This window comes from Liolophura sinensis, chromosome 1 (assembly GCF_032854445.1).
Source record: "Liolophura sinensis isolate JHLJ2023 chromosome 1, CUHK_Ljap_v2, whole genome shotgun sequence".
Taxonomy (NCBI): Eukaryota; Metazoa; Mollusca; class Polyplacophora; order Chitonida; family Chitonidae; genus Liolophura; species Liolophura sinensis.
Window position 1 is genome coordinate 687,369 of NC_088295.1, and position 27,836 is coordinate 715,204.

Below are 27,836 nucleotides of genomic sequence, written 5' to 3' on the forward strand. Positions count from 1 at the left end.
TAAGTGTGTTTGTCGGATTAACTGTGGTATGTAACTAATACCAAAGAGGACTGCTCATTTTCCGTGTATTATGTGATTATATGTAAGGGTTACACGCTCTTTTATATTAAAATTTCACCTAATCTCATTAAGTTCTTGTTATCTACTTCGTTTAGTAAGGTAATTGTGCTGTTTGATAATGTGGTAATTGTGAAGTTTGGCATTTGTGATGTTTGTAATGTTGGTAATTGTGACGTTTGTAATGGTGGTAAATGTGATGTTTGTAATGGTGGTAACTGTGACGTTTGTAATGGTGGTAATTGTGCTGTTTGTAATGTTGGTAATTGTAATGTTTGGAATGATGTTAGGTGTGATTCTTGGAATGTTGGTAAATGTGATGTTTGTAATGTTGGTAGTTGTGATGTTTGTAATGTTGGTAGTTGTGATGTTTGTAATGTTGGTAATTGTAATGTTTGGAATGGTGTTAAGTGTGATTCTTGGAATGTTGGTAAATGTTATGTTTGTGATGGTGGTAATTGTGATGTTTGTAATGTTGGTGAATGTGATAATTGTAATGGTGGTGTGTGTTTTGTAATGGTAGTAAATGTGATGTTTGGAATGTGGGTAATTGTGATGTTTGGAATGTTGGTAAATGTGATGTTTGTAATGCTGGTAATTGTGATGTTTGGAATGGTGATAAATGTAATGTTTGTAGTAATGGTAGATGTAATGTTTGAAATGGTGTTAAATGTGATATTTGAAATGGTGATAAATGATGTTTGTAATGTTGGTAATTGTGATGTTTGGAATGGTGGTAAGTGTAGTGTTTGGAATGGTGGTAAATGTGATGTTTGGAACGGGGATAAATGTGACGTTAGTAATGCTGGTTATTGTGAATTTTTGGAGTGGTAAATGGCAAACATCATCGAAACTCACAACAAATAAACTAGCCAGAAAACAGCCTTTTTAATGTTACGATACACAGGTACTATCTGACAGAGTATCAACAGAGACTAGTGTGTCAGCAACTAGCGGATCGTCGTTAGTATCCCTCTGCGCTCTGTCCGATTACCTCCCCCATACCTCACACCCATCGAATAAATCAACAAATCATCAGAGAGTATATGTGATGATCTAGACGTTCTGTGTCCCACTAGCTATGATTGGAGGGTATATGTGACGATGTATCGTATTGTGCCACAGGGTATGATCAGAGAGCATATGTGATGATATGGACGTACAGGGTATGATCAGAGAGTATGTGTGATGATGTAGACGTACTGTGTCCCACAGGGTATCATCAGAGAGTATTTGTGATGATGTATCATACTGTGCCACAGATTATGATCAGAGAGTATGTGTAATGATTTAGACGCACTGTGTCCTACAGGGTGTGATCAGAGGGTATATGTAATGGTGTAGACATACTGTACCACTGGCTATGATCAGAGAGAATATGTGATGATATGGACGTACTGTGTCCTACAGGGTATGATCAGAGAGTATATGTGATGATGTATCGTACTATGCCACTGGGTATAATCATAGGGTATATGTAATGATGTAGGCACACTGTGCCACTGGGTATGCTCAGAGACATGATGAGATGACATACTATGTCCCACAGAGTATGATCAGAGGGTATATGTGATGATGTAGACGTACTGTGTTCCACATGGTACGATCAAAGAGTATATGTGATGATGTATCGTACTGTGGCACTTGGTATGACCAGATGGTATATGTAATGATGTAGACACACTGTGCCACTGGGTATGCTCAGAGACATGATGAGATGACGCACTGTGTCCCACAGGGTATGATCAGAGGGTATATGTGATGATGTATTATACTGTGCCACAGGGTATGATCAGAGGGTATATTTGATGATGTAGACATACTGTACCTCAGAGGGTATATTTGATGAGACAGACGTACTGTGTCCCACTGGGTATGATCAGAGGGTATATGTGATTATGTATCGTCCTGTGCCACAGATTATGATCAGAGAGTATGTGTGTTGATTTAGACACACTGTAACCCACTGGGTATGATCAGAGGGTACATGTGATTATGTATCGTCCTGTTCCACAGATTATGATCAAAGAGTATGTGTAATGATTTAGACACACTGTGTCAGCCAGGGTGTGATCAGAGGGTATATGTGATGATGTAGACGTACTGTGCCATAGGGTATTATCAGAGGGCATATGTGATTATGTGCACGTACTGTGTCCCACAGGGTATGATCAGAGAGTATATGTGATGATTTAGACACACTGTGTCACACAGGGTGTGATCAGAGGGTATATGTGATTATGTATCATACTGTGCCACAGATTATGATGAGAGAATATGTGTGTTGATTTAGACGCACTGTGTTCCACAGAGTGTGATCAGAGGGTATATGTGATGGTGTAGACGTACTGTGTTCCGCAGGGTGTGATCAGAGGGTATATGTGATGGTGTAGACGTACTGTGTCACACAGGGTGTGATCAGAGGGTATATGTGATGATGTAGACGTACTGTGCCATAGGGTATTATCAGAGGGCATATGTGATTATGTGCACGTACTGTGTCCCACAGGGTATGATCAGAGAGTATATGTGATGATTTAGACACACTGTGTCACACAGGGTGTGATCAGAGGGTATATGTGATGGTGTAGACATACAGTACCACTGGCTATGATCAGTGAGCATACGTCATGACGTATCGTACTGTGCCACAGGGTATGATCAGAGAGCATATGTGATGATATGGACAAGGTATGATCAGAGAGTATATGTAATGATGTAGACATACTGTGTTCCACAGGGTATGATCAGAAGGTATATGTGATGATTTAGACACACTGTGTCACACAGGGTATGATGAAAGGGTATATGTGGTGATGTAGACATACTGTGCCACAGGGTATGCTCAGAGGGTGTATATGATAAGACAGACGCACTGCGCCACAGGATTTGAACAGAGAGCATATGTGATGATGTAGACGTACTGTGTCCCACAGGGTATGATCAGAGAGCATATGTGATGATATGGACAAGGTATGATCAGAGAGTATATGTAATGATGTAGACATACTGTGTTCCACAGGGTATGATCAGAAGGTATATGTGATGATTTAGACACACTGTGTCACACAGGGTATGATGAAAGGGTATATGTGGTGATGTAGACATACTGTGCCACAGGGTATGCTCAGAGGGTGTATATGATAAGACAGACGCACTGCGCCACAGGATTTGAACAGAGAGCATATGTGATGATGTAGACGTACTGTGTCCCACAGGGTATGATCAGAGGGTATATGTGATGATGTATACATACTGTGCCACTGGGTATGCTCAGAGGGTATATGTGATGATGTAGACGTACTGTGGCACTTGGTATGTTCAGAGAGTATATGTGATGATGTAGGCATACTGTGCTACAGGATATGATCAGAGGGTATATGTGATGATGTAGACATACTGTGTCCCACTGGGTGTGATCAGAGGGTATATGTGATGATGTAGACGTACTGTGCTATAGGTTATTATCAGAGGGCATATGTGATTATGTGCACGTACTGTGCCCCACAGGGTATGGTCAGAGAGTATATGTGATGAAGTAAGCATACTGTCCCACTGGGTATGATCAGAGGGTAAATGTTATGATGTATTGTACTGTGACACAAAGTACGATCAGGGGGTATATGTAATGATGTATCATACTGTGCCACAGGATTTGATCAGAGAGCATATGTGATGATTTAGATATACGGTGTCCCACAGGGTATGATCAGAGGGTATATGTGAGGATGTAGATGTACTGTGTTCCACAGGGTACGATCAGAGAGTATATGTGATGATGTATCGTACTGTGGCACTTGGTATAATCATAGGGTATATCTGATGAACAGGGTGTGATTAGAGGGTATATGTGATGATGTAGACGTGCAGTACCACTGGCTATGATCAGAGGGCATATGTGATTATGTGCACGTACTGTGTCCCACAGAGTATGATTAGAGAGTATATGTGATGATGTATCATACTGTGCCACAGGATTTGATAAGCGAGCATATGTGATGATGTAGACATACTGTGTTCCACAAGGTACGATCAGAGAGTATATGTGATGATGTATCGTACTGTGGCACTTGGTATGTTCAGAGAGTATGTGTGATGATGTAAGCATACTGTGCCACTGGGTATAATCATAGGGTATATCTGATGAACAGGGTGTGATCAGAGAGTATATGTGATGATGTAGGCATACTGTGCCACTGGGTATGATCAGAGGGTAAATGCTATGATGTGTCGTACTGTGACACAACGTACGACCAGAGAGTATATGTGATGATGTATCGTACTGTGGCACTTGGTATGATTAGAGAGTATATGTGATGATGTAGACGTACTGTGTCCCACTGGGTACGATCAGAGGGTATATGTGATGATGTATCGTACTGTACCACTGGGTATAATCATAGGGTATATCTGATGAACAGGGTGTTGACGTAGACGTACTGTGTCCCATAGGGTATCATCAGAAAGTATATGTGATGATGAAGACGTGCTGTGCTCTACTGGGTATGATCAGAAAATATATGTGATGATGTGCACGTACTGTGTGCCACATTGTATGATCAGAGGGCATATGTGATGATGTAGACGTACTGTGCCACAGGGTATGATCAGAGGGCATATGTTATGATGTAGGCATACTGTGCCACAGGGTATGATCAGAGGGTATATGTGATGATGTAGACGAACTGTGCCACAGGGTATGATCAGAGGGCATATGTTATGATGTAGGCATACTGTGCCACAGGGTATGATCAGAGGGCATATGTGCTGATGTAGACATACTGTGCCAGAAGGTATGATCAGAGGGTATATGTGATGATGTAGACGTACTGTGCCACAGGGTATGATCAGAGGACATATGTGATGATGTAGACATACTGTGCCACAGGGTATGGTCAGAGGGTATATGTGATGATGTAGACGTACTGTGTCCGACTGGTATGGTCAGAGGGTATATGTGATGTTGCAGACATGCTGTGCCACAGGGTATGATCAGATAGCATATGTGATGATGTAGACGTACTGTGTCCCACAGGGTATGATCAGAGTATATAGGTGATGATTTAGACGTACTTCTTACTAAAGTATATACTCAGAGAGAACATTCGATGGTGTAGAAGAACTGTGTATTACACAATATTTATTTATTTATCTGATTAGTGTTTAACGCCGCACTCAAGAATATTTTACTTTTACGACGGCGGCCAGCATTATGCTGGGCGGAAACCGAGCACAGCCCGGGGGAAACCCACGATCATCCGCAGGTTGCTGGCAGACCTTCCCACATACGACTGGAGAGGAAGCCAGCATGAGCCGGACTTGAATTCACAGCGACCGCATTGGTGAGAGGCTCCTGGGTCATTACGCTGCGCTAGCGCGCTGACCGACAGCCACGGAGGCCCCCTTTTACACAATGTCATCAGAGAGTATATGTCAGGCCTATTTGTTCTATTCACAGTGTACAGCACAGTGTATAGCACAGCGGGTAAATATGTCAGGACGATGAAGTGTAAGACGGTATATGCACGAAAAGTGTAACTCCCAAAAACGCAAGGCTTTTTTTGACTATTTTTGACTATTTCTGTACTTTATTTTGCCATTACCAACAGGAAAGCTGACTTCGCTATCTTCAGATCTCCTGATGATGGGTAAATAACGTTACAGTACTCGTGTATTATTTTGCACTAATCAGTGGAACACAAGGTTTTCAAACGGTAATTGACAACAGTTGTTATCCTTACATTTCTTTGGTGATAACTTGGGAGAAATTATTACAAGTGGTAAATGCTGAAATCATCTGTCAGACTTGCAATGTACATATCTGAACGAATTATTGGCATTCATAGCGGCCTTACTATACTGAGACTGCAAAAAAGATCCGCTTCTTAATAAAAGGTGTTTCCAAGCGTAACAAACAACTTGTTAAGTTCAGTTTTATTCTGAAGACAGTTGTCAGAGTTTGTAAATGTTAATGCGACAGTGATTTCGGGTGATTCGTACGTGAGTGACGTATTGCGAGTGTCGGATGACGATGTCAGCTTGTCGGATTACGTCCGCTCCGGCCGAAAACACTTAAATGCCGATTCCACGTATTGGTAAGTTTGAGAAATGGCATTTCAGTGGATGGCTACGATCCGCGTGAATGATTCTGTGGTTCACGTTACAGCTTAGTTTACGGTTTCCTGTTGGTAACCTCCTATTAGTATACCTCTATTGACCTCTTTTGTACAGCCGGTCTTCTGTTATGTAAACAGGCGAATATCAGAGAGGGTCCGCTAGAGATCACACTGGTATGTCGACACACACACGGAGCTTTGATTGTATGCCAGAGAACATCGATTTTTTAACAAGTAAACATAGTCTCGGGTTATTCAGACATTCGGTGTTCATGTTACTGGTATAGTACGAGGACGTGAGACGGTCAACACTTCAGGCAAGACTAACTGACCATATTCAATGATCAACAAAATGTCATTTAGTGACATCAAAGCTGAACTTTTGCAAAAGGGAGCCCTATTTGTGGACAATGACTTCCCGGCCAACAGTCAGTCTTTGTGCAAACACCACCGTCAGGACCAAGTGATATGGAAAAGACCCGCTGTAAGTTTTACAGCACACTCACAATACTCCCAACATTTAGTCGAAACCATTTCACGATGACCTGTGCTCATCACACGATGGCCTGTGCTCATTACACGATGACCTGTGCTCATTACACGATGGCCTGTGCTCATTACACGATGGCTTGTGCTCATTACACGATGACCTGGGCTCATTACACGATGGCCTGTGCTCATTACATGATGGCCTGTGCTCATTACACAATGACCTGTATTCAATTTTATGTTATATCGATGGCCTATCCTCATTATGCATTTTTTCAGCTGGCCTATACCGGTGCCCAGCTCTCTTTCCAAACAATTTACAAGCTGTCAACGACTTCTTCAACGCCCGGTCTGTCAGTTTTACGTCCGATTTTATTCATGGCTTACAAATAATTAAGAGCTCATTACGCCCAAACAAATGACGAAATCAACGTCGATACAGTCAGTATTTCATGAATTTTCCCACCGGCGGGTAAGGTTGGAAGTGCCTTTAGTTCTTCCCTTATTATAACGACTTCGTATCTACTTAGTTCTATATATTTAATGACTTGGTTAGTTCTTTTTTGTGCGAGGCTTTTATCTGTCCCTCTCCCGTTTGTCCCCCAGACCAGGTGTCGCCTGATATCCCACACCCGGGCTATGATATCACAACACGCCGCTTATCCCTACCGCTTGGGCTCCATGATTGCCCTATTAACCTTACACCCAGCAAAACACTCATAAACTGTCTGATGTGGAAGGCACCATGATAGAGGTGATTTTATGGGCTTTTTACCGTGTGTAGAGGGGAGAAGTAAGAAAGTGAGAACAGATAAGCCGCTGGATTGTCAGTTAGATACAGTACCTCATCGAGCTGATCTATATAACCACCCTAACATACATCTACACTAGATATTTTCAATGCAATGTAAAAATCGATTTTATTATATGTCAATAAAAATGGACCGTTAACTTCAAATCCTCTGCATGAATGTAACACGAATAACAAGCGTAATGTGTCGTGTTGAACGAAATATCAGTTGTAGACTTTGTTCCTGAAGTTTGTTGGATAAATTATACATGTGTCTACTGTACATTTGAGCAAGAGATATTTATATCTCGATATCAACATTCGGATAGCAAGGTATTTGTTCCAGTCTGAAGAAAATGAAGCCAAAAAGTACGCGTACGAAAAGGCGTCGTCCTAAATCCACACATTTCCCGCGAATGCATCATTATGAGACAGAGGTTCGAAATTCTGCACCGTAATGATTATCTGTGACGCCAAATCTCGACCAGACAGACATCATGATGCACGTGAGCAGTGGTAGGCTTACTATAGTCTGATTTAGCTATCTTCATGCCTCCTGATGATCGCTGAATTAAGTGTCGCAATACTGAGTCAAAACGAGTCTTCCGGTTTTCAGTGCTCCACTACTCGTATATTACGTTAAGCTAATCAGTGAAACACAAGATTTCAAGTTGCTTTGTCTACATCTCCCTTATGCTAACTTGGGAGAAATTCTGAACGATGGTAAATGATGAAATCATAGGTCAGACTTGTAAAGTAGGTATCTGAACGAATTATTGGCATTTATAGCGGCCTTACTATACTGGGACTGCAAAAAGATCCGCTACTTAGTAAAGAGTATTTCCAAGCGTTACAAACAACTTGTTGAGATCAGTTTTATTCTGGAGACAGTTGTCAGATTTCGTAAATGTTAATATTAAGACAAAAATGAGGCAAAAATGAGCTTTTGGATGCGTGAGTGACTTCAGGTAAGGACGCATGTAACAGTGTCCGTGTGGCATGAATGTAACAGTATCTGAGTGGCATAAATGTAACATTCTTCGTGTGGCATAAATGTAACAGTCTCCGTGTGGCATAAACGTAACAGTGTCTTTGTGACATGAAAGTAACAGTGTCCGTGTGGCATGAATGTAACAGTGTCTGTGTGGCATAAATGTAACAGTCTCCGTGTGGCATAAATGTAACAGTGTCTTTGTGACATAAAAGTAACAGTGTCTGTGTGGCATGCATGTAACTGTGTCCGTGTGACAGTCTCCAATTAATCGTGTCATAAATATAATTTTGTGTTTCAGATGATAGTAAAATCTGGAAACCCTCACTTCGTGGTGAAGTCATCATCTCGTTTTGACTTCGACCAGGGAGCTTTAGGTAAGTGGTACACACATCAACCCAACCCTACCAAAACACACACACGCGCACTAAAGCACGCACGCACGCTTTCTTTCCATAATAAATCGGCGTTTGTAGATTTCCATCAGTTCACAAATTCTAAGAGGTGTTTTTGCTACGCATTATTTGAGTTATTTATTCACAAATCCGTACCTTGGTGTAGAAGCAGGGATCCGAAAATACAGTCAACTATGATGTATCTATAACTCCACAGTCTCACATATTTGTGCTGACGAAATCCGGATCCGGGAATACGTACAATTGTAAAGGACGCCGACGGGACGTCTAAACGATTCCGCTCACGCGAAGACATGAGTCATTACCTTTACAATGACAGATATTTTCTAAAGAGAAATTGTGCATAAGGTAAAGATATTTCCGGAGTTATCTCACCAGTAAAATTTCATATTACACATAATTCTAATCATTTAGTCTTTAATCCCATGTGAGCCTAATAAGGAAGTAGTTATATCAAATACCCACGTGTGTATCCATTATGTAAGAGTTTTGACAAATGGGTGCCTTACTATACGCAATACTCCCAATTGTTTTGCCTCTCCGACTGCTATCACGGTTAAGGCTGTATCCATAAAGAAGCACGATGTCAATTATTAAACCACATAGCAGGAACTATAATGTCGCGAAAATCTTACGTCTCCCGAGACTTCGGAAATCGTTCAATTAGAACCTGTGCATAGAAGTGGTTGGCTGTTGAACAGATTAACAGAGACATAAATAAATTAGAATATGAACAGAAAAGGAAAGACGCTAGATGAGTGTGGCAGAGACATAGATAAATTAGGATGTGAATAGAAAAGGAAAGACACTGGATGAGTGTGGCAGAGACATGAATAACTTAGGACATAAATAGAACAAGAAGGACGCTGGATGAGTGTGGCAGAAACCGGCCTACGTTCAGTATACACAAATCTGTTGACCTTAAGCGTGTGTTCGTGTGTGTATTTATTTATTTGTTTGATTGGTGTTTTACGCCCTGCACACTGCGATGGAGAATCCTACCACCCTCCGCAGGTTGCTGACAGACTCCCCACTATTCGTGTATTTGTGTGTGTAGGCCTAAATGACAATGGACAACACACTCAGACCAAAAGTACAGCTCACGCAAATACTTATAGTCTATGATGTACAGTCCATAAATCATTGAATTTATTACATGTATATATTTCTGGAGAGTATTGCCATAGGTAATATATGTACGAGTATAAAGTGTATTACATGTAAGTGAGGATTACATGTACGTGTACTTGTGTGTTACATGTACGTGTACTTGTGTATTATATGTACGGGTACGCAAGTATTACGTATCCGTGTACTTGAAACTGTTTCAAATGCTTGTTATATTAGGTATTACACGTGTGATTGTTTCAGTTTACTGTCAGCACCGACAATCAATCAATACACAAATCCTGCTATTGTTTCATCAGGTGACTGCTGGTTTATTGCTGCGGCCGCTACCCTCGCCTCATCTCCACAGGACAACTTCAGAAAGGTTGTACCTGTCAACCAGTCCTTTGATGATGGTAGTTATGCAGGTAAGTGCTACCAGGATGAGTTATTGGAAGAAGTGAGAGTTGTTAGGACACGTTACCCGCTGAAATGGTTGTCTTTGATGTGTTCAAAGAATCCCATTGATTATTTCCAGGTAGGTCCATACTTTTGGTTTGGATTGATATGCATCGTTTCTCATGAATTATTTTATTTCCAATACATTTCACTTTCAGTTTGGTAAGTAAGTACCGGTATTAGCTTTCATGAATGTAATCTGATGAAATAAATGTCCTGTTTGAGTCACCAAAATTCATTTATTTCTTCACAGGTATATTTCTCTTTCGTTTCTGGTCATACGGCGCCTGGCGAGATGTAGTGATCGACGATTATCTCCCTTGTAATGAAGCGGGGCTCCTGTACTGTAGGAACCGAGAGGAACCAAATGAGTTCTGGGCTGCCCTGCTGGAGAAGGCATTCGCTAAGTGAGCCTCGCCATGCAAGTCACACGTTCACAATCGTCTTAGAATAAACGTGGATTACTTTGATGAACTAAGTATTGTGTGGTCTTTCTCTAACATATGCATCGATCGACGTGGAAAGTACGCGGATATTTTCGAAAATTAAATATATACTGAAAATAGTAACGATTTAATCTATGTATCTTTGCTTTGTTTCTTTGCGCCGTAGTTAACAATTTTTCAGTCATATATAGACAATATGAATACATACACGCTGCCTTGTGGCAAGGTGTGTCCATGCCGCCGTCACTGAAGTATCATGCCGAAGACAACACACGACATCTCACCCAGTCACATTATACTGACACTTCTTGCTCTAACCTCTCAGTACTGAGCACAAAGCAAAGGCGCAACAAGTACCATTTTTAAAGTCTTTGGTATGATTGGACCCAGGTTTGATCCCTACCCTTTGACTTCAAGGTGGACACTTTAAGCATTATGTCGAAAATAATATATTTACCTAATTATGTAGATGAGTACGAAAAATGGTTTACCAAACCATCTCGTCATACATGGGTTAGTTTTAGGGGTGGTGGTGGTGGCGGGGGTGGGCTTGGGGGCCGCGGATGGGTCAAGGCGGTAGGCGGCCTGGGATGAGGATGAGGCCGGCATTAAACGCTGGACATCATTGTTGAGCATTTAGGAAGTTTCTTTTAGAGAATCTGGCTGGGGTAGGTTATGGATCACTTATTAAGACCAGTCTAGAAGAAGTATGAATCAGATGAAAGGCCATTAAAAACTGTCCTGGAAAATAGTTGTATTTTTTTTTTACAACTTTTTAACCTAGTAAAATGCGTTTGTATATTTTCTTCTATTTTGGCCTTTTCTGACCATGATGGGGCCAGTGAGGTCACATAAGGTTTGTGCTACTTAACACACATTAGACTGCTACATTTCATTTTTCAAAATGTACAAACATACAGATCTATGAATCCATTCGCCGATTTCATCTTGAAACAAATCATTTCAGAAAAGAAGTACAGATGTTTTTGATGTAATTGATACCTTCTGGGTCACAAAAGACCACCATAGAATCTGATCTTTAAACATAATTTTACCTGGCTAAAAAAATAAATCCAACTATTTTCCTGGAAGGTTTTAATTGTCTTTTATCTGAAATATACTTCGTTTTAGAGTGGGTTTGCCTTTAAGGCATACTGTTGTAGATATGTGATACCAGTACACGATCACACTGTGGATCAATTCTTCTGTTACACTGGTACCTGAGGTTTAATTGTGGCTTTGCCTAACCATGTTATCACTGTATTTATTGCTGCCTAGCTTCATGGTATAGATTTGTGACATAACTTGTGCCGTCATTGCCCACCCATGTTACCATTGTGTTAATTGCTGCCGAGCTTCATGGTATAGATTTGTGACATAACTTGTGCCGTCATTGCCCACCCATGTTACCACTGTGTTTATTGCTGCCGAGCTTCATGGTATAGATTTGTGACATAACTTGTGACGTCATTGCCCACTCATGTTACCATTGTGTTTATTGCTGCTGAGCTTCATGGTATAGATTTGTGACATAACTTGTGACGTCATTGCCCACTCATGTTACCACTGTGTTTATTGCTGCTGAGCTTCATGGTATAGATTTGTGACATAACTTGTGACGTCATTGCCCACCCATGTTACCACTATGTTTATTGCTGCCGAGCTTCATGGTATAGATTTGTGACATAACTTGTGCCGTCATTGCCCACCCATGTTACCATTGTGTTAATTGCTGCCGAGCTTCATGGTATAGATTTGTGACATAACTTGTGACGTCATTGCCCACCCATGTTACCACTGTGTTTATTGCTGCTGAGCTTCATGATATAGATTTGTGACATAACTTGTGACGTCATTGCCCACCCATGTTACCACTGTGTTTATTGCTGCCGAGCTTCATGGTATAGATTTGTGACATAACTTGTGACGTCATTGCCCACCTATGTTACCACTGTATTTATTGCTGCTGAGCTTCATGATATAGATTTGTGACATAACCTGTGACGTCATTGCCCACCCATGTTACCACTGTATTTATTGCTGCTGAGCTTCATGGTATAGATTTGTGACATAACCTGTGACGTCATTGCCCACCCATGTTACCACTGTATTTATTGCTGCCGAGCTTCATGGTATAGATTTGTGACATAACTTGTGACGTCATTGCCCACCCATGTTACCACTGTGTTTATTGCTGCCGAGCTTCATGGTATAGATTTGTGACATAACCTGTGCCGTCATTGCCCACTCATGTTACCACTGTACATATTGCTCTATGGTTGATGTAACTTGTGGTTGAATTACCCATCCGTATACCTGCTGTGTCTCAGGTTCTATGGTTCCTATCAACGCCTTGAGGGTGGTTTCATCCATTATGCCTTATTGACCTTGACGGGCGGGATCACTGAAGTGGTAGACTTGGACAGCACCTCCCTTCCCTCCCCTCACAGACTCTACCACATGCTGGCAAGATCACACGCCATGAACGCATTCATAGGAGGTGCTATATTTGTAAGATTGCCATCAAAATGCATCCACCTCATACCTGTTTTAGCCGCTCTGTTACCCTGTTACACTGTTACAAAACCCAAGTCTATTACTATTTCTGTCACCGACCCTCTAAACGCTTTCCAGTCAAGTTAAAACGAAATGTGTGTGGTATTAGTCAGATGCAGTGAGATCTACAAAATATGATATTGTGGCGTCGTTTATGCCCCGTCACAGTCTTGCTCATTTACCTCTGTTATTTCGACAGAAACCAAAGGGCAGCGGAGCTCGTGAGATAAAGAAGAAAAACGGGCTGTTCATGGGGCATGCTTACAGCGTGACAGGCTTCCAACAGGTCAGTAATACCCAAACACCCATTCATGACTCCTTTGTATACATGTACATGTACCAGTCCTTTACATCATAAAATTCCAGGCCCTTCAACGTTAATATGCCAGTCCCAGACACCATAAAATTCCAGGCCCTTCAACGTTAATGTACTAGTTATTTACATCATAAAACCCAGACCCTTCAGCGTTAAACGTCAACGTTACTGTACCAGTCGTTTACACCATATGATCCCAGGCCCTTCAACGTTAATGTACAAGTTATTTACATCATTAAACCCAGACCCTTCCACGTTAATGTACCAGCCACTTACATGATGATGCATCACTTCAATACACGCTAATACACCAGCCACTTGCATGATGATGGGGGCCTCCGTGGCTCAGTTGGTTAGCGCTCTAGCGTAGAGTAATGAACCAGGAGACTCTCACCAATGCCGTCGCTGTGAGCTCATGCTGGCTTCCTCTCTGACCATACGTGGGAAGGTTTTCAGCAACCAGCAGATGGTCGTGGGTTTTCCCCGGGCTCAGCCCGGTTTACCCCTACCATAAAGCTGGCCACTGTCGTATAAGTGAAATATTCTTGAGTACGGCGTAAAACACCAATCAAATAAATAAATAAATAAATAAATACATAATGATCTATCATCCAAATACACGTTAATATACTAGCCACATACATAATGACAGGCCCCGATAGCACAGTTGGTAGATCGTCCTGGGTCGGGTCACACCCAAGATCATAAAAGAGGAAGTTCCTTGCTTGGCGTTCAGCATGAAGCGGATAGTGCAACGATTGGTATAACCGTATCAGTATGTCGGCTCGGGCGGGGTAGATTACTTGCCTTCGGTAAGGCGTCTCAGTGAGACAGCACTTGATGAAAGAGCGGTGGAAATCCGTCCTGCAACAAGGAGGTACATTACATGCAGTCTAAGGATTCCTTCATGGTCATATGACCAAAACCTTGTTAAGTACGACGTTGTTTAGCACTCGATCACTCACTTACATCATGATGAACCATCCCAATACACTACATACACCAGCCACTTTCATGATAATACACGCTAGTACACCACTCAATTACTTGATGATGACCAACCCAGTATACGTTACACCAGTCACATACATGGTGATATTTCATCCCAGTACACATTAACACACTTCTTTCATGATGATGCATTATCCCAATACACCAGCCACTTACATGATAATGCACCATCCCAATACATATTAACACTGCTTGTATGATAATGCACCATCCCAATACACCAGCCATTTACATAATAATGCCCATACCAATACACATTCACACACCACTTACATGATAATGTACCATCCCAATACACCAGCCATTTACATAATAATGCCCATACCAATACACATTCACACACCACTTACATGATAATGCACCATCCCAATACACCAGCCATTTACATAATAATGCCCATACCAATACACATTCACACACCACTTACATGATAATGTACCATCCCAATACACCAGCCATTTACATAATAATGCCCATACCAATACACATTCACACACCACTTACATGATAATGTACCATCCCAATACACCAGCCATTTACATAATAATGCCCATACCAATACACATTCACACACCACTTACATGATAATGTACCATCCCAAAACACCATCCACTTATATAATAATGCACCATCCCAATACACATTAACACACCACTTACATAAAGATGCACCATTCCAATACACCAGCCACTTACATAGTAATGCACCATCCCAATACACATTAAAACACTACTTTCATGATGACGCATCATCCCAATACACCAGCCACTTACATAGTAATGCACCATCCCAATACACATTAAAACACTACTTTCATGATGACGCATCATCCCAATACACCAGCCACTTCTATAATAAAGCACCTTCCCAATACACATTAAAACACTACTTTCATGATGACGCATCATCCCAATACACAAGTCACTTACATAATGATGCAACAACCAAATACACATTAACACACCACTCACATAATAATGCACCATCCCAGAACACGACCCATTTATATAATGATGATTCATTCCAATAGACATTAACACATCAGTTTCATGATAATGTATCATTTCAATACGCCGGCCACTTACATAATAAGGCACCATCCCAATACACATTAACACACCACTTTCATGGTGATGTACCATCCCAATAAATCAGCCATTTACATAATAATGCACTATCCCATTACACATTAGCACACCACTTACATAATGATTCACCATTCTAATACACCAGCCACTTCTATAATAAAGCACCTTCCCAATACACATTAACACACCACTTTCATGGTGATGCACCATCCCAATAAATCAGTCATTTATATAATAATGCACCATCCCATTACACATTAGCACACCCCTGACATAATAATGTACAACCCCAATACATCAGCCACTTACATAATGATGCACCATCCCAGTATACATAAACACGCCACTTTCAAGATGATTCACCATACCAATACAGCAGCCACTTATATAATAATGCACAATCCCATTACACATTACACATCACTTACATAAAGATACACTATTCCAATACACCACCCACTTACATAATAATGCACCATCCCAATACACATTAACACACTACTTTCATGATGATGAACCATCCCAATACACAAGCAACTTACATGATGTTGCACCATCCCAATACACACTGACACACCACTTACACGATAATGCACCATCCCAGAACACGAACCATTTATATGATGATGTACCATCCCAATACACCAGCCACATACATGATAGTGCAACATCCCTATACACGCTAATACACCAGTTAGTTACATCATGATACACTATCGCAGTACGCGGTACTACACCAGCCACTTACATCATGATACACTATCGCAGTACACGGTACTACACCAGCCACTTACATCATGATACACTATCGCAGTACACGGTACTGCACCAGTCACTTACATGACAATGCACCAGTTCCTCACACGTTAATATACCAATCGCTTTTTCGTTAATATATCACTCCCTTTCTCGTTAATACACCAGTTCCTTATTTGTTAATATACCAGCCCCTTACTCGTTAATATACCAATCCCTCACTCGTTAATATACCAGTCCCTCACTCGTTAATATACCAGCCCCTTACTCGGTAATATACCAGTCCCTTACTCGTTAACATACCAGTCCCTTACTCGTTAATATATCAGTTTCTTACTCGTTAATATACTTTCCTCTCACACGTTAATATACCAGCCCCATTCTCGTTGGTATACCAGTCCCTTACTCGTTAATATATCAGCGCCTTACTCGTTAATATACTATCCCCTTACACGTTAATATATCAGCCCCTTACTCGTTAATATACCAGTCCCTTACTCGCTAATACACCTGTCCCTTTCTCGTTAATATACTATCCCCTTACACGTTAATATATCAGCCCCTTACTCGTTAATATACCAGTCCCTTACTCGCTAATACACCTGTCCCTTTCTCGTTAATATACTATCCTCTTACACGTTAATATACCAGCCCCTTTCTCGTTGGTATACCAGTCCCTTACTCGTTAATATACCAGTCCCTTACTCGCTAATACACCTGTCCCTTTCTCGTTAATATACTATCCTCTTACACGTTAATATACCAGCCCCTTTCTCGTTGGTATACCAGTCCCTTACTCGTTAATATACCAGTCCCTTACTCGCTAATACACCTGTCCCTTTCTCGTTAATATATCTGTTCCTTACTCGTTGGTATACCATCTTACACGTTAATATAGCAGTTTCTTATTTGTTAATATACCAGCCCCTTACACGTGTAAATAATTCTCGCTGCAGAACGGTAAGAGTAAATGACCTACTTCCGGTAAACTTTTCTGCAGGTGATGTTTGAGTCACAGACGGTGTATTTACTGAGGGTGAGAAACCCGTGGGGCAAGGGAGAGTGGAGAGGCATGTGGTCCGACAGGTAAAGCCATTCACTGATATCAGCAATGTCATGTATTTATTTGTTTTACGTCGTACTCTAGAAAGTTTCACTTAAACGGCGGCGTCCAGTGGTCTGACGGGAAGAAACCAAGCATATCCTGGTGGGCACCCACGACCATCCACAGGTTGCAGCAGAACTTCCAACGCACGACCGGAGTAAGAAGCCAGCATGAGCAAAACTTGAACTCACAACGTTCGCAGTAGTCAGAGGCTTCTGTGGTATTGTGCTGCGCTAGCGTGCTAACCACTCAGTCACGGAGAGCCCTATACTCTTATGGGGAAATATGGCACATCCCTCCCATTTCACCTAAAAATCGTGCCAGGCCATATGTTACTTTCTGAACTGCCCAGTTTTGTTACTATTTAACACTGTAGAAATTATTTTACAAGGAAATCTAGATCTAAACAGCACGTGTGATAGTTGTTTACCTAGTAACCCTGAGCATGGTTGCATTACAGATGGTTACAGCGAGCTCATTTTTCTGAAGAACAGAGGCGTTTGCTTAACGTCAAAGGCCTGAGGCACGACGGAGAGTTCTGGTGCGTTACCCGCCATTCGTTTTGTGGCATGAACAAGGTCATTCTATCTTAACAGCTCGAATAAAAGTTAACCGACACTTAATTGTTGACTGCAAAATATCTTTCTGAATCCCATAAAAACGAAAAAGAGCAAAATTTTACATTTTGCTTTTATTTTGTGGCTTTAATCTTTGCTAAACGAAAAAAATAAAAACGAAAAAGAGCAAAATTTTATATTTTGCTTTTATTTTGTGGCTTCAGTCTTTGCTAAACGACTTTAAAACAAGTGATATAGCTATTTCATGAATCATCAGTACCTGACGAAGTAATAAATACCCTGGTCACCATTCGTGGGATTATACAAGCATCTTTGTCTTTCACACTTGTTTCAGGATTTCCATTGAAGACTTTATGGAGAATTTTAACCAGATACAGATGTGTCACTTAGAGCCCGATTCCATGCTTTCTGAAGTCGTATCCGACATGGTAGGTCTGTTTCCATGATATTAGTCTCGTGAGACCTCACCATGTCTCGTATTCCCTCCTGCCGAGTGGACAGTCAGCTTCAACTTCCCCAAGTTTTAAAAAACGGTAATATCAGTGCTTGTAATATAGCCAGTTTTACATCAGTCCATAAACCTAACCTTTATACATTCTGAGCTAGCTCGTTAGCCCACCTTTTTCAATTCAATATAACACTGTATCACAGCATCATTGCTTTAACCGGTGCATACTGTTACTGTACCATGTGCCAAACACCAGGAACGGCGTGTGTTACTCTGAGCACAACGTTGCTGTACTATCCGTCGAACGGCAGGGAATGGGGTGTTTTAACCTGTGCATAACGTTGTTGTGCCATCCGCCAAAGGGCAGGGAACGGGATGTTTTAGCCTGTGCATGTTGTTGCTGTACCATCTGCCGAACGCTAGGGAACGGGGTGTATTACCCTCTGATAACGTTGCTGTACCATCCGCCGAACGCTAGGGAACGGGTGTTTTACCCTCTGATAACGTTGCTGTATCATCCGCTTGACGCTAGGGAACGGGGTGTTTTACTCTCTGATAACGTTGCTGTATCATCCGCTTGACGCTAGGGAACGGGATGTTTTACCCTGTGAATAACGTTGCTGTACCATCCGCCAAACGGCAAGGAACGGGGGTGTTTTACCCTGCGCATATTGTTGCTGTACCATCCGCTGGACGCCAGGGAACGGGGTGTTTTACCCTGTGAATATCGTTGCTGTACCATCCACCGGATGCCAGAGGATGGAATGATAACTTTTTGGTGTTTACAGAAGCAGGACGACTGGAAACTGGTGTCTTACCATGACTCCTGGACAGAGACAGACCCCCCGCAGACCGGCTGCTGCTTTTCATCCACAAACCTGGGTACGTGCAGTAAAATTGTTACAAATTTATTTCAAAACGTCACACTGAAAAGAGTTCACATAGAAATGAATGAGTGAGATTAAGTTTAAGGTTTAACGCCAAATTGCCAGTATTCCAACCATATCGTGGTGAAACATAAGAAAACGAGAGAAATAGTACATATATGTGTAAGCCTAGCAGAAGATAGGCCTTAATGACCCTTGAGATTGACAATAACGTGAAGATTGTACTGTCCTGATTTTATCTACTTCAAAATACAGTTCTTTTCTGTCTTCTTTATATATTTGTAACCGCTTTAAGAAGTACGTATGAGTTCTTGTCACGCTAAGTAGACAAGGTACTGGTAGTACAAGACTACATATAACATAACACACAATACCGAAGACATGCCAATGATACATTTCTGCAGATGATGTTGACCTGTTTAGTTCTCTTCTTTTCAGCGTCTCAGTTTCCCAACCCTCAGTTTTACTTCCTAGTGAAGCAGCCTACTCAGGGACGCTCCGCTACTGTGGTGATATCCCTTATGGAGAAGGAAGTGCGTCAGTCATTACAACCACAGATCTACATAAACTTCTTCCTTTACAAGGTACACAACTTAAACCTTGCTTCATCTTCAAGACAGTGGCCATGTTGGTTGGCACAAGGACGGTTATTCGAATCAAGAATGAATTATGCCAAATACATGGAATTAAGATTCTGCTCACAGAATCGAATGTCGAGTCTTTTGTGACATCCTAAATAATGAAGATCAAAGCTATGTAACTGTTTATTTATTTATTTATCTATTTATTGATTTATTTATCTATTTATTGATTGATTTATTTATTTATCTATTTATTTATTTATTTATTTATTTATTTGACTGGCGTTTTAAGCCGTTCTCAAGAATATTCCGCTTACACGGAGAGGGCGAGCATTATGGTGAGAGGAAACCGGGCAGAGCCTGGGCTATATAATTACACTCATATAATGGAAAACCATTCTTTATACCGTACATAAGATGGAAAGAAAAATCTAATAAATTTTTGAAAAGTAGAGAATAACGTTGAGAACTCGATAATGCAGAGGAGATAATGAAGTGAAAGGAAAGTGAGACCTGACCTCATCTTCTACTCAAAAACTTATATAGAACTAAAGTTTGTGGACGAATTAGTAACATTCTAGGGGGGAAATCGCGATTTGGTGTGAGAAGTTTGTTTTGGCCATATCTGCGTGTGTTGGTTCTCGCAATTAAAAATAAATAAATAAAACTGTTTTTTCTATTAATTCAGATCTATAATAAAAAGAATTTTGATAAAGATATAAAAATCATACTGAGATAAAAATCTTTAAGTTGTAAGCAATAACAACATTTTTCTCATTGAAAACTCCTCATCTGCACGTTGAATTCCAGGCCACAACTTTTAGCAGTAGTGGTACGTGTATTAGATGGGCTTTCCTCCTCTCCATGTCGTTTTCTCATTCATTCTGCTCTATATGTGAATTTCTACATACAGCTTGGGCTCTTGTTTGCTGGTTCCAGAAAAAGTATGTCTGTTGTACATTGTATGTTGTATGGCTGGTTCATAAGCCATGACAGTTGTTTGTCGGTTCGTAAGCCCTGACTGCCGTTTGCTCGTTCGTAAGCACTGACTGTCGTTTGCTGGTTCATAAGCCAGGTAAAATTCTGACTGTCGTTTGTTGATTCGTACAGCTCTAACTGTCGTTTCCTGGTTCGTACAGCTCTGACTGTCGTTTGTTGGCTCGTACAGTTCTGACTCTCGTTTGCTGTGTCGTACTTCTCTGACTGTCGTTTGCGGATTCTTAACCCTGACTGTCGTTTCCTGGTTCGTAAGCCCTGACTGTCGTTTCCTGGTTTGTAAGTTCTGACTCTCGTTTGCTGGTTGGTATAGCCTTGGCTACCGTGTCCTGCTTCATAAACCCTGACTGATGTTTCCTGGTTCGTAAAGTGCTGACTGTCGTTTGACTGTCGTTTGTTGGTTCGTACAGCTCTGACTGTCGTCTGCTGGTTCGTACAGCTCTGTTATTTCATGGTTCGTACACCAGTTACTGCCGTTTGCTGCTTTGTGTTGCTCTGAGTGTCGGCCACTAGTTCAGGCGACTGTGACTTGACATGGACAGGGAATCACATGTATATACTGGTATTGAACACGACAATCTAAGTCTGGCTGATGTGATTCAAAAGCCCTGACAGTCGTTTGTTGGTTCGTACAGCCCGGACTGTCGCTTGCTGATTCGTACAGCCGTGACTCTCCTTTCCTGGCTCATAAAGCCCTGATTGTCGTTTCCTGGATGATAAAGTAGTGACTGTCCTTTGTTTCGTACAGTTCTGACTGTTGTTTGTTGGTCCTTAAGCCCTGGCCGTCGTTTCCTGGTTCGTACAGCTCTGACTGTCATTTGCTGGTTCATATAGCTCGGACTGTCGTTTGCTGACTCGTATAGCTGGCTCAACTTTGTTAGTTCGGACAGCCCTGACTGTCGTTTTCTGACTCATAAACTCTGTCGTGTCCTGGTTCGTTAAATTCTGACTGTCGTTTATTGGTTCGGACAGCGCTGACTGTCGTCTCCTGACTCGTATAGCGCTGACTATTGTGTCCTGGTTTGTACAGCCCTGACTTTCGTTTCACAGCTCGCCAAGTTCTGACTGTCATTTGTTGGTTCGTACAGTTCTGGCTGTCTTTTGATAGCCCAGAAGCCCTGACTGTTGTCCTCTGGATCGTATGCCCTGACTGGCGTTTCCTGGTTCGTACAGCTCTGACACTTGTTTGTTGTTTTGTACAGCCCTGACTTTAGTTTCATGGCTCATAAACCCTGGTTCGTAAGCTCTGACTGCCGTTTGCTGGTTCGTTAAGTTCTGAATGTCATTTGTTGGTTCGTACAGGTCTGGCTGTCGTTTGCTGGTTCGTACAGCTCTGCTATTTGCTGGTTCGTACATCTGTTACTGCCATTTGCCGCTTTGTATAGCTCTGACTGTCGGTCACTAGTTTAAGCGACTCTGACATGACACAGACAGGGAATGACGTGTATATAGGCTACTGGTATTGAACGCTACAATTTGAGTCAAACTTTCTGTCTCTTAAACTGCTGGCCCGCGGCACGAGGCCGGAGCAAATTGTATGCAAATGGTACCGTTCTCATGCCACGGGCCGCGTGGCGAGATATCCTCGCCCCGCTTCAATACGAAGACTGCGCAGTTTCATACTATAATATAATATAATGCACATATTGACTTACAGTTACAAAGCCATCTCCCGGAGAGGATCACACATAACATTGGCCACCGAGTAAAGCTGGTTGGACGCGGGAGTAAGCAGTATGCTTTCTTTAAAGAGATTTCCGCCCGTTTCACTCTTGATCCCGGATGCTATATCATCGTACCAGAGACATTTAGAGACGATGCCGAAGCAAACTTTCTTCTCCGCATATTCTCGAAAGGGACAGTTGAATCAGGGTAAGGGAGACAACCCACTTTTACCTGCCATTTTTCATTTAGTGCTACATGGGTAATGTGGCTATTTGGGGAATATATGATAGTGGCTTACATTAAACTGGTAATAGAGGAGCTATAGAGCGTAGTATTACAGTGGCTTACATAAAACTAGTGATAATGTGGTTATACAGAGTTACATTACAGTGACTTACATAAAACTGATGATAGATTGGTTATACAGAATTATATTACAGTGACTTACATAAAACTGGTGATAGAAGGGTTATACAGAGTTATATTGCAGTGACTTACATAAAACTGGTGATAGAAGGGTTATACAGAGTTATATTGCAGTGGCTTACATAAAACTGGTGATAGAAGGGTTATACAGAGTTATATTGCAGTGGCTTACATAAAAGTGGTGATAGAAGGGCTATACGGAGTTATATTGCAGTGGCTTACATAAAAGTGGTGATAGAAGGGTTATACAGAATTATATTACAGTGACTTACATAAAACTGGTGATAGAAGGGTTATACAGAGTTGTATTGCAGTGGCTTACATAAAACTGGTGATAGAAGGGTTATACAGAGTTATATTGCAGTGGCTTACATAAAAGTGGTGATAGAAGGGTTATACAGAGTTATATTGCAGTGACTTACATAAAACTGGTGATAGAAGGATTATACAGAGTTATATTGCAGTGGCTTACATAAAAGTGGTGATAGAAGGGCTATACGGAGTTATATTGCAGTGGCTTACATAAAAGTGGTGATAGAAGGGCTATACGGAGTTATATTGCAGTGGCTTACATAAAAGTGGTGATAGAAGGGTTATACAGAATTATATTACAGTGACTTACATAAAACTGGTGATAGAAGGGTTATACACAGTTGTATTGCAGTGGCTTACATAAAACTGGTGATAGAAGGGTTATACACAGTTATATTGCAGTGGCTTACATAAAACTGGTGATAGAAGGGTTATACAGAGTTATATTGCAGTGGCTTACATAAAACTGGTGATAGAAGGGTTATACAGAATTATATTGCAGTAACTTACATAAAACTGGTGATAGAGGGCCTATACAAGGAGTTCGATTTGGCGACGTATACTTCTGGCGGCTATAACTGTGATTGTGAATCCTCAGTTTTTACGTACGACAAATGTAAACATGTCCTGACTGGTGACCTTAATATTGTTAAGAATCATGATCTAAGGAATCTCCTTGTGAGAGGTCCTAAGTATAGAGAAAAGAGAAATATCAACATTCGATCTAACAGAAAAATATTATCTCGGCGCTTGAGGAGTATGTTAAAAAATGGTCAAAACGGGAGAAAGTGGATTCTTCGGTACTTAACGATTGGCATGACATTGCCAAAAAGAAGGTTAGTTTAGCTATACACCATCTAGACATTGATGCTCTACCTAAAGTTAAACAGGTTCTGAAGGATCCCACTGTGCAAGAAACACTCGTTGACCTTCATAGTAAATTTGTCATTACTGTAGCAGACAAGGCTCCAAATAATGTCATCTTTATTTGCAAGAATTATTATTATCAAATTCTTGCTCAAGAGCTACGTACATCTACAACGACATCCACGTATTCTGCTACTACATGTACTCTGCAGGAACTATTTAACAAACACAAAACCTTTCCTAAAGAAAGGCGCATAAATATACCTACCCGTCACACAGAAATACCACAACTTTACTGGATTCTTAAAAGGCATAAATTCCCATACAAGGCTCGATTTATTGCGGGTTCAAGAAGTTGTACCACCAAACTCTTGTCAACCCTACTTACGAGAGCGTTACAAGACGTAAAGGCATTTTGGAATAAGTATTGTTGTGTCATAACAAAAAATTCAGGTGTCAACTACATGTGGATTCTTAACTCCAAACGTGTTACAGGTGTCCACTGCATGTGAAACTCCAAACGTCTTACAGAAGAACTTGATGCTCATATGCATATACCGTACAAAGACGTATCCACATGGGATTTCTCTACTCTCTATACTACGATTCCTCACAAAGATCTTATTGAAAAAAATATCGTTGTTAATATTATTAATATTATCGGGGTTATGCAGGGTTATAACCAGCAAGCAGTATCCAATAGTTTCGGAATGTTTTTATGTTGTTGTTACAAATCTAAGTCTCATTTCCTAAAGGAGGAATGACGGGATGTAGAATGTTGCACAGTTTGAGAGAACATGCGGGACGTACGCGTACTTAAGTTCTGCAGCTTCTCTTTGTTTCTGTTAAAATCATAAATGTTTGGATTTTAGGAAACAAAACTGACCTGAAGATGTGTATCTTTAGTCATAGATATTCGCAATTTAATCCTAAATGCGTAGAAAATCTAAACTCATCAATTTTACTTGTTTCTGATTTTCCAGAAAAATATAGCCAGAGAATATATGCGAACGTGTCAGTCCGTCAGTGTAAGTACAATGTGCCTGTAGCTCTCATAGTTAAGACGTGTACCGGTACAAATGAACGTGTCAGTCCCTCAGTGTAAGTACACTGTGCGTGTAGCTCTCATAGTTAAGACGTGTACCGGTACATATGAACGTGTCAGTCCCTCAGTGTAAGTACACTGTGCGTGTAGCTCTCATAGTTAAGACGTGTACCGGTACAAATGAACGTGTCAGTCCCTCAGTGTAAATACACTGTGCCGGTACAAACGAACGTGTCAGTCCCTCAGTGTAAGTACACTGTGCGTGTAGCTCTCACAGTTAACACGTGTATTGGTACAAATGAACGTGTCAGTCCCTCAGAGTAAGTACAATGTGTCTGCAGCTCTCATAGTTAAGACGTGTACCGGTACAAATGAACGTGTCAGTCCCTCAGTGTAAGTACACTGTGCGTGTAGCTCTCATAGTTAAGACGTGTACCGGTACAAATGAACGTGTCAGTCCCTCAGTGTAAGTACACTGTACGTGTAGCTCTCATAGTTAAGACGTGTAGAGTTACAAATGAGCGTCAGTCCGTCGATGTAAGTACAATGTGCGTGTAGCTCTCATAGTTAAGACGTGTACCTGTACGAATATTTTCCTCGATACTTTGTCTCTCGGGAGGTGGCATATTGCACAGCCTAACGTATATGTAGTAATACTTTGACTATATTCACATCTCAATCGTCATCTCTTACTGGATCAAATGTAACGCATGGACAAAATCGAGAATGCAAACTAATAAGGTTATATGTATTTATTTAGTTTTCAGCAGAAGCAGGGTATGGTCACAACTTAGTTTGTGGTTGTGCTGTTGTGTAAAGGTGGGACATACCCGGATTATTTAGCCACAGGTGCCTATCCAAGCTGGGAAACACCCGGATTATTTAGCCGCAAGCGACTTTAAACGCTGGGACACACCCAGATCATTTAGCCTCAGGCGCCTTTTAACGCTCTGACAGACCCGGATCATTTAGCCACTGGAGCCTTTAAACGCTGGGACAGACATAGATCATTTAGCCACAGGTGCCTCTAAACGCTGAGACACACCAGGATGATTTAGCCACAGGCGCCTTTAAGTGGTAGGACAGACCCTGAGAATTTAGCCACAGGTGCCTTTCCATGTTGGGACACACTCAGGTGATTTAACATCAGGCGCCTTTAAATGGTGGGACAGACCCTGATCATTTAGCCACAAGTGCCTTTAAACGCTGACACAGAGCCTCATCATTTAGCCACGGGTACCTTTAAATGCTGGGACAGACCCCGATCAACGGTGGGACAGACCCGGATCATTTAGCCTCAAGTGCCTATCCACGCTAGGACAGACAAGGATCATTTAGCCACAGGCGCCTTTCAACGCTAGGACAGGCCCTGATCATTACTCACAGGCGCCTTTCCACCCTGCTCAATCTCGACAAGATGGGACAGACCCGGATCATTTAGCCACAGGCACCTTTCAACGCTAGGTCAGACCCTGGTCATTGAGCCACAGGTGCCTTTAAACGCTGGGATAGGCCCGGATCATTTAATCACAGGCGCCTTTCCACCCTGCTCAATCTCGATAAGATGGGACAGATCCCGATCATTTAGCCACAGGCACCTTTCAACGCTAGGTCAGACCCTGATCATTGAGCCACAGGTGCCTTTAAACGCTGGGATAGGCCCGGATCATTTAAGCACAGGCGCCTTTCCACCCTGCTCAATCTCGATAAGATGGGACAGACCCGGATCATTTAGCCACAGGCGTCTTTAAACGCTGAAACAGACCCGGATCATTGAGCCACAGGTGCCTTTAAACGCTAGGACAGGCCCTGATCATTATTCACAGGCGCCTTTCCACCCTGCTTAATCTCGATAAGATGGGACAGACCCGGATCATTTAGCCGCAGGCACCTTTCAACGCTAGGTCAGACCCTGATCAATGAGCCACAGGTGCCTTTAAACGCTGGGATAGGCCCGGATCATTTAATCACGGGCGCCTTTCCACCCTGCTCAGTCTCAAAAAGGTGGGACAGACCCCGATCATTTAGCCACAGGCACCTTTCAACGCTGAAACAGACCCGGATCATTTAGTCACAGGCGCCTTTCCACCCTGCTCAGTCTCAAAAAGGTGGGACAGACCCGGATCATTTAGCCACAGGCACCTTTCAACGCTTCCACGCCTTTCACACTTGACGCACCTAAGAATGAAAATCTGCAGACATATTATCTCTTTAATACGATTGAGTATTATCTCCATCAAAATATAGATACATTACTCTGTTAATATATCAAAATATAGAAAAATTACTCTACTAATATATCAAAATATAGATAAATTACTCTTCTGA

At 41.6% G+C, this 27,836-nt stretch overlaps 1 protein-coding gene across 2 annotated transcripts; it reads left to right on the top strand.

Annotated features, from left to right (window-relative positions):
* The first annotated feature begins 6,079 nt into the window (after positions 1 to 6,079).
* On the top strand, positions 6,080 to 27,258 carry LOC135461445 (calpain-9-like). Of its 2 annotated transcripts, none has more exons than XM_064738550.1 (15): positions 6,080 to 6,152; positions 8,745 to 8,820; positions 10,287 to 10,394; positions 10,679 to 10,832; positions 13,202 to 13,382; positions 13,627 to 13,713; positions 17,599 to 17,684; positions 18,164 to 18,244; positions 18,616 to 18,709; positions 19,518 to 19,611; positions 20,055 to 20,200; positions 22,851 to 23,065; positions 25,447 to 25,491; positions 26,269 to 26,572; positions 26,895 to 27,258. In XM_064738550.1, the coding sequence occupies exons 2-13, from the start codon at positions 8,745 to 8,747 to the stop codon at positions 25,454 to 25,456; spliced, it is 1,332 nt and encodes a 443-aa protein (XP_064594620.1). In that variant the 5' UTR covers positions 6,080 to 6,152; the 3' UTR covers positions 25,457 to 25,491; positions 26,269 to 26,572; positions 26,895 to 27,258. The 2 variants fall into 2 exon arrangements, with proteins under 2 accessions (XP_064594620.1, XP_064594619.1); XM_064738549.1 differs by lacking the exon at positions 6,080 to 6,152 and adding an exon at positions 6,293 to 6,657.
* The last annotated feature ends 578 nt before the right edge of the window (positions 27,259 to 27,836 follow it).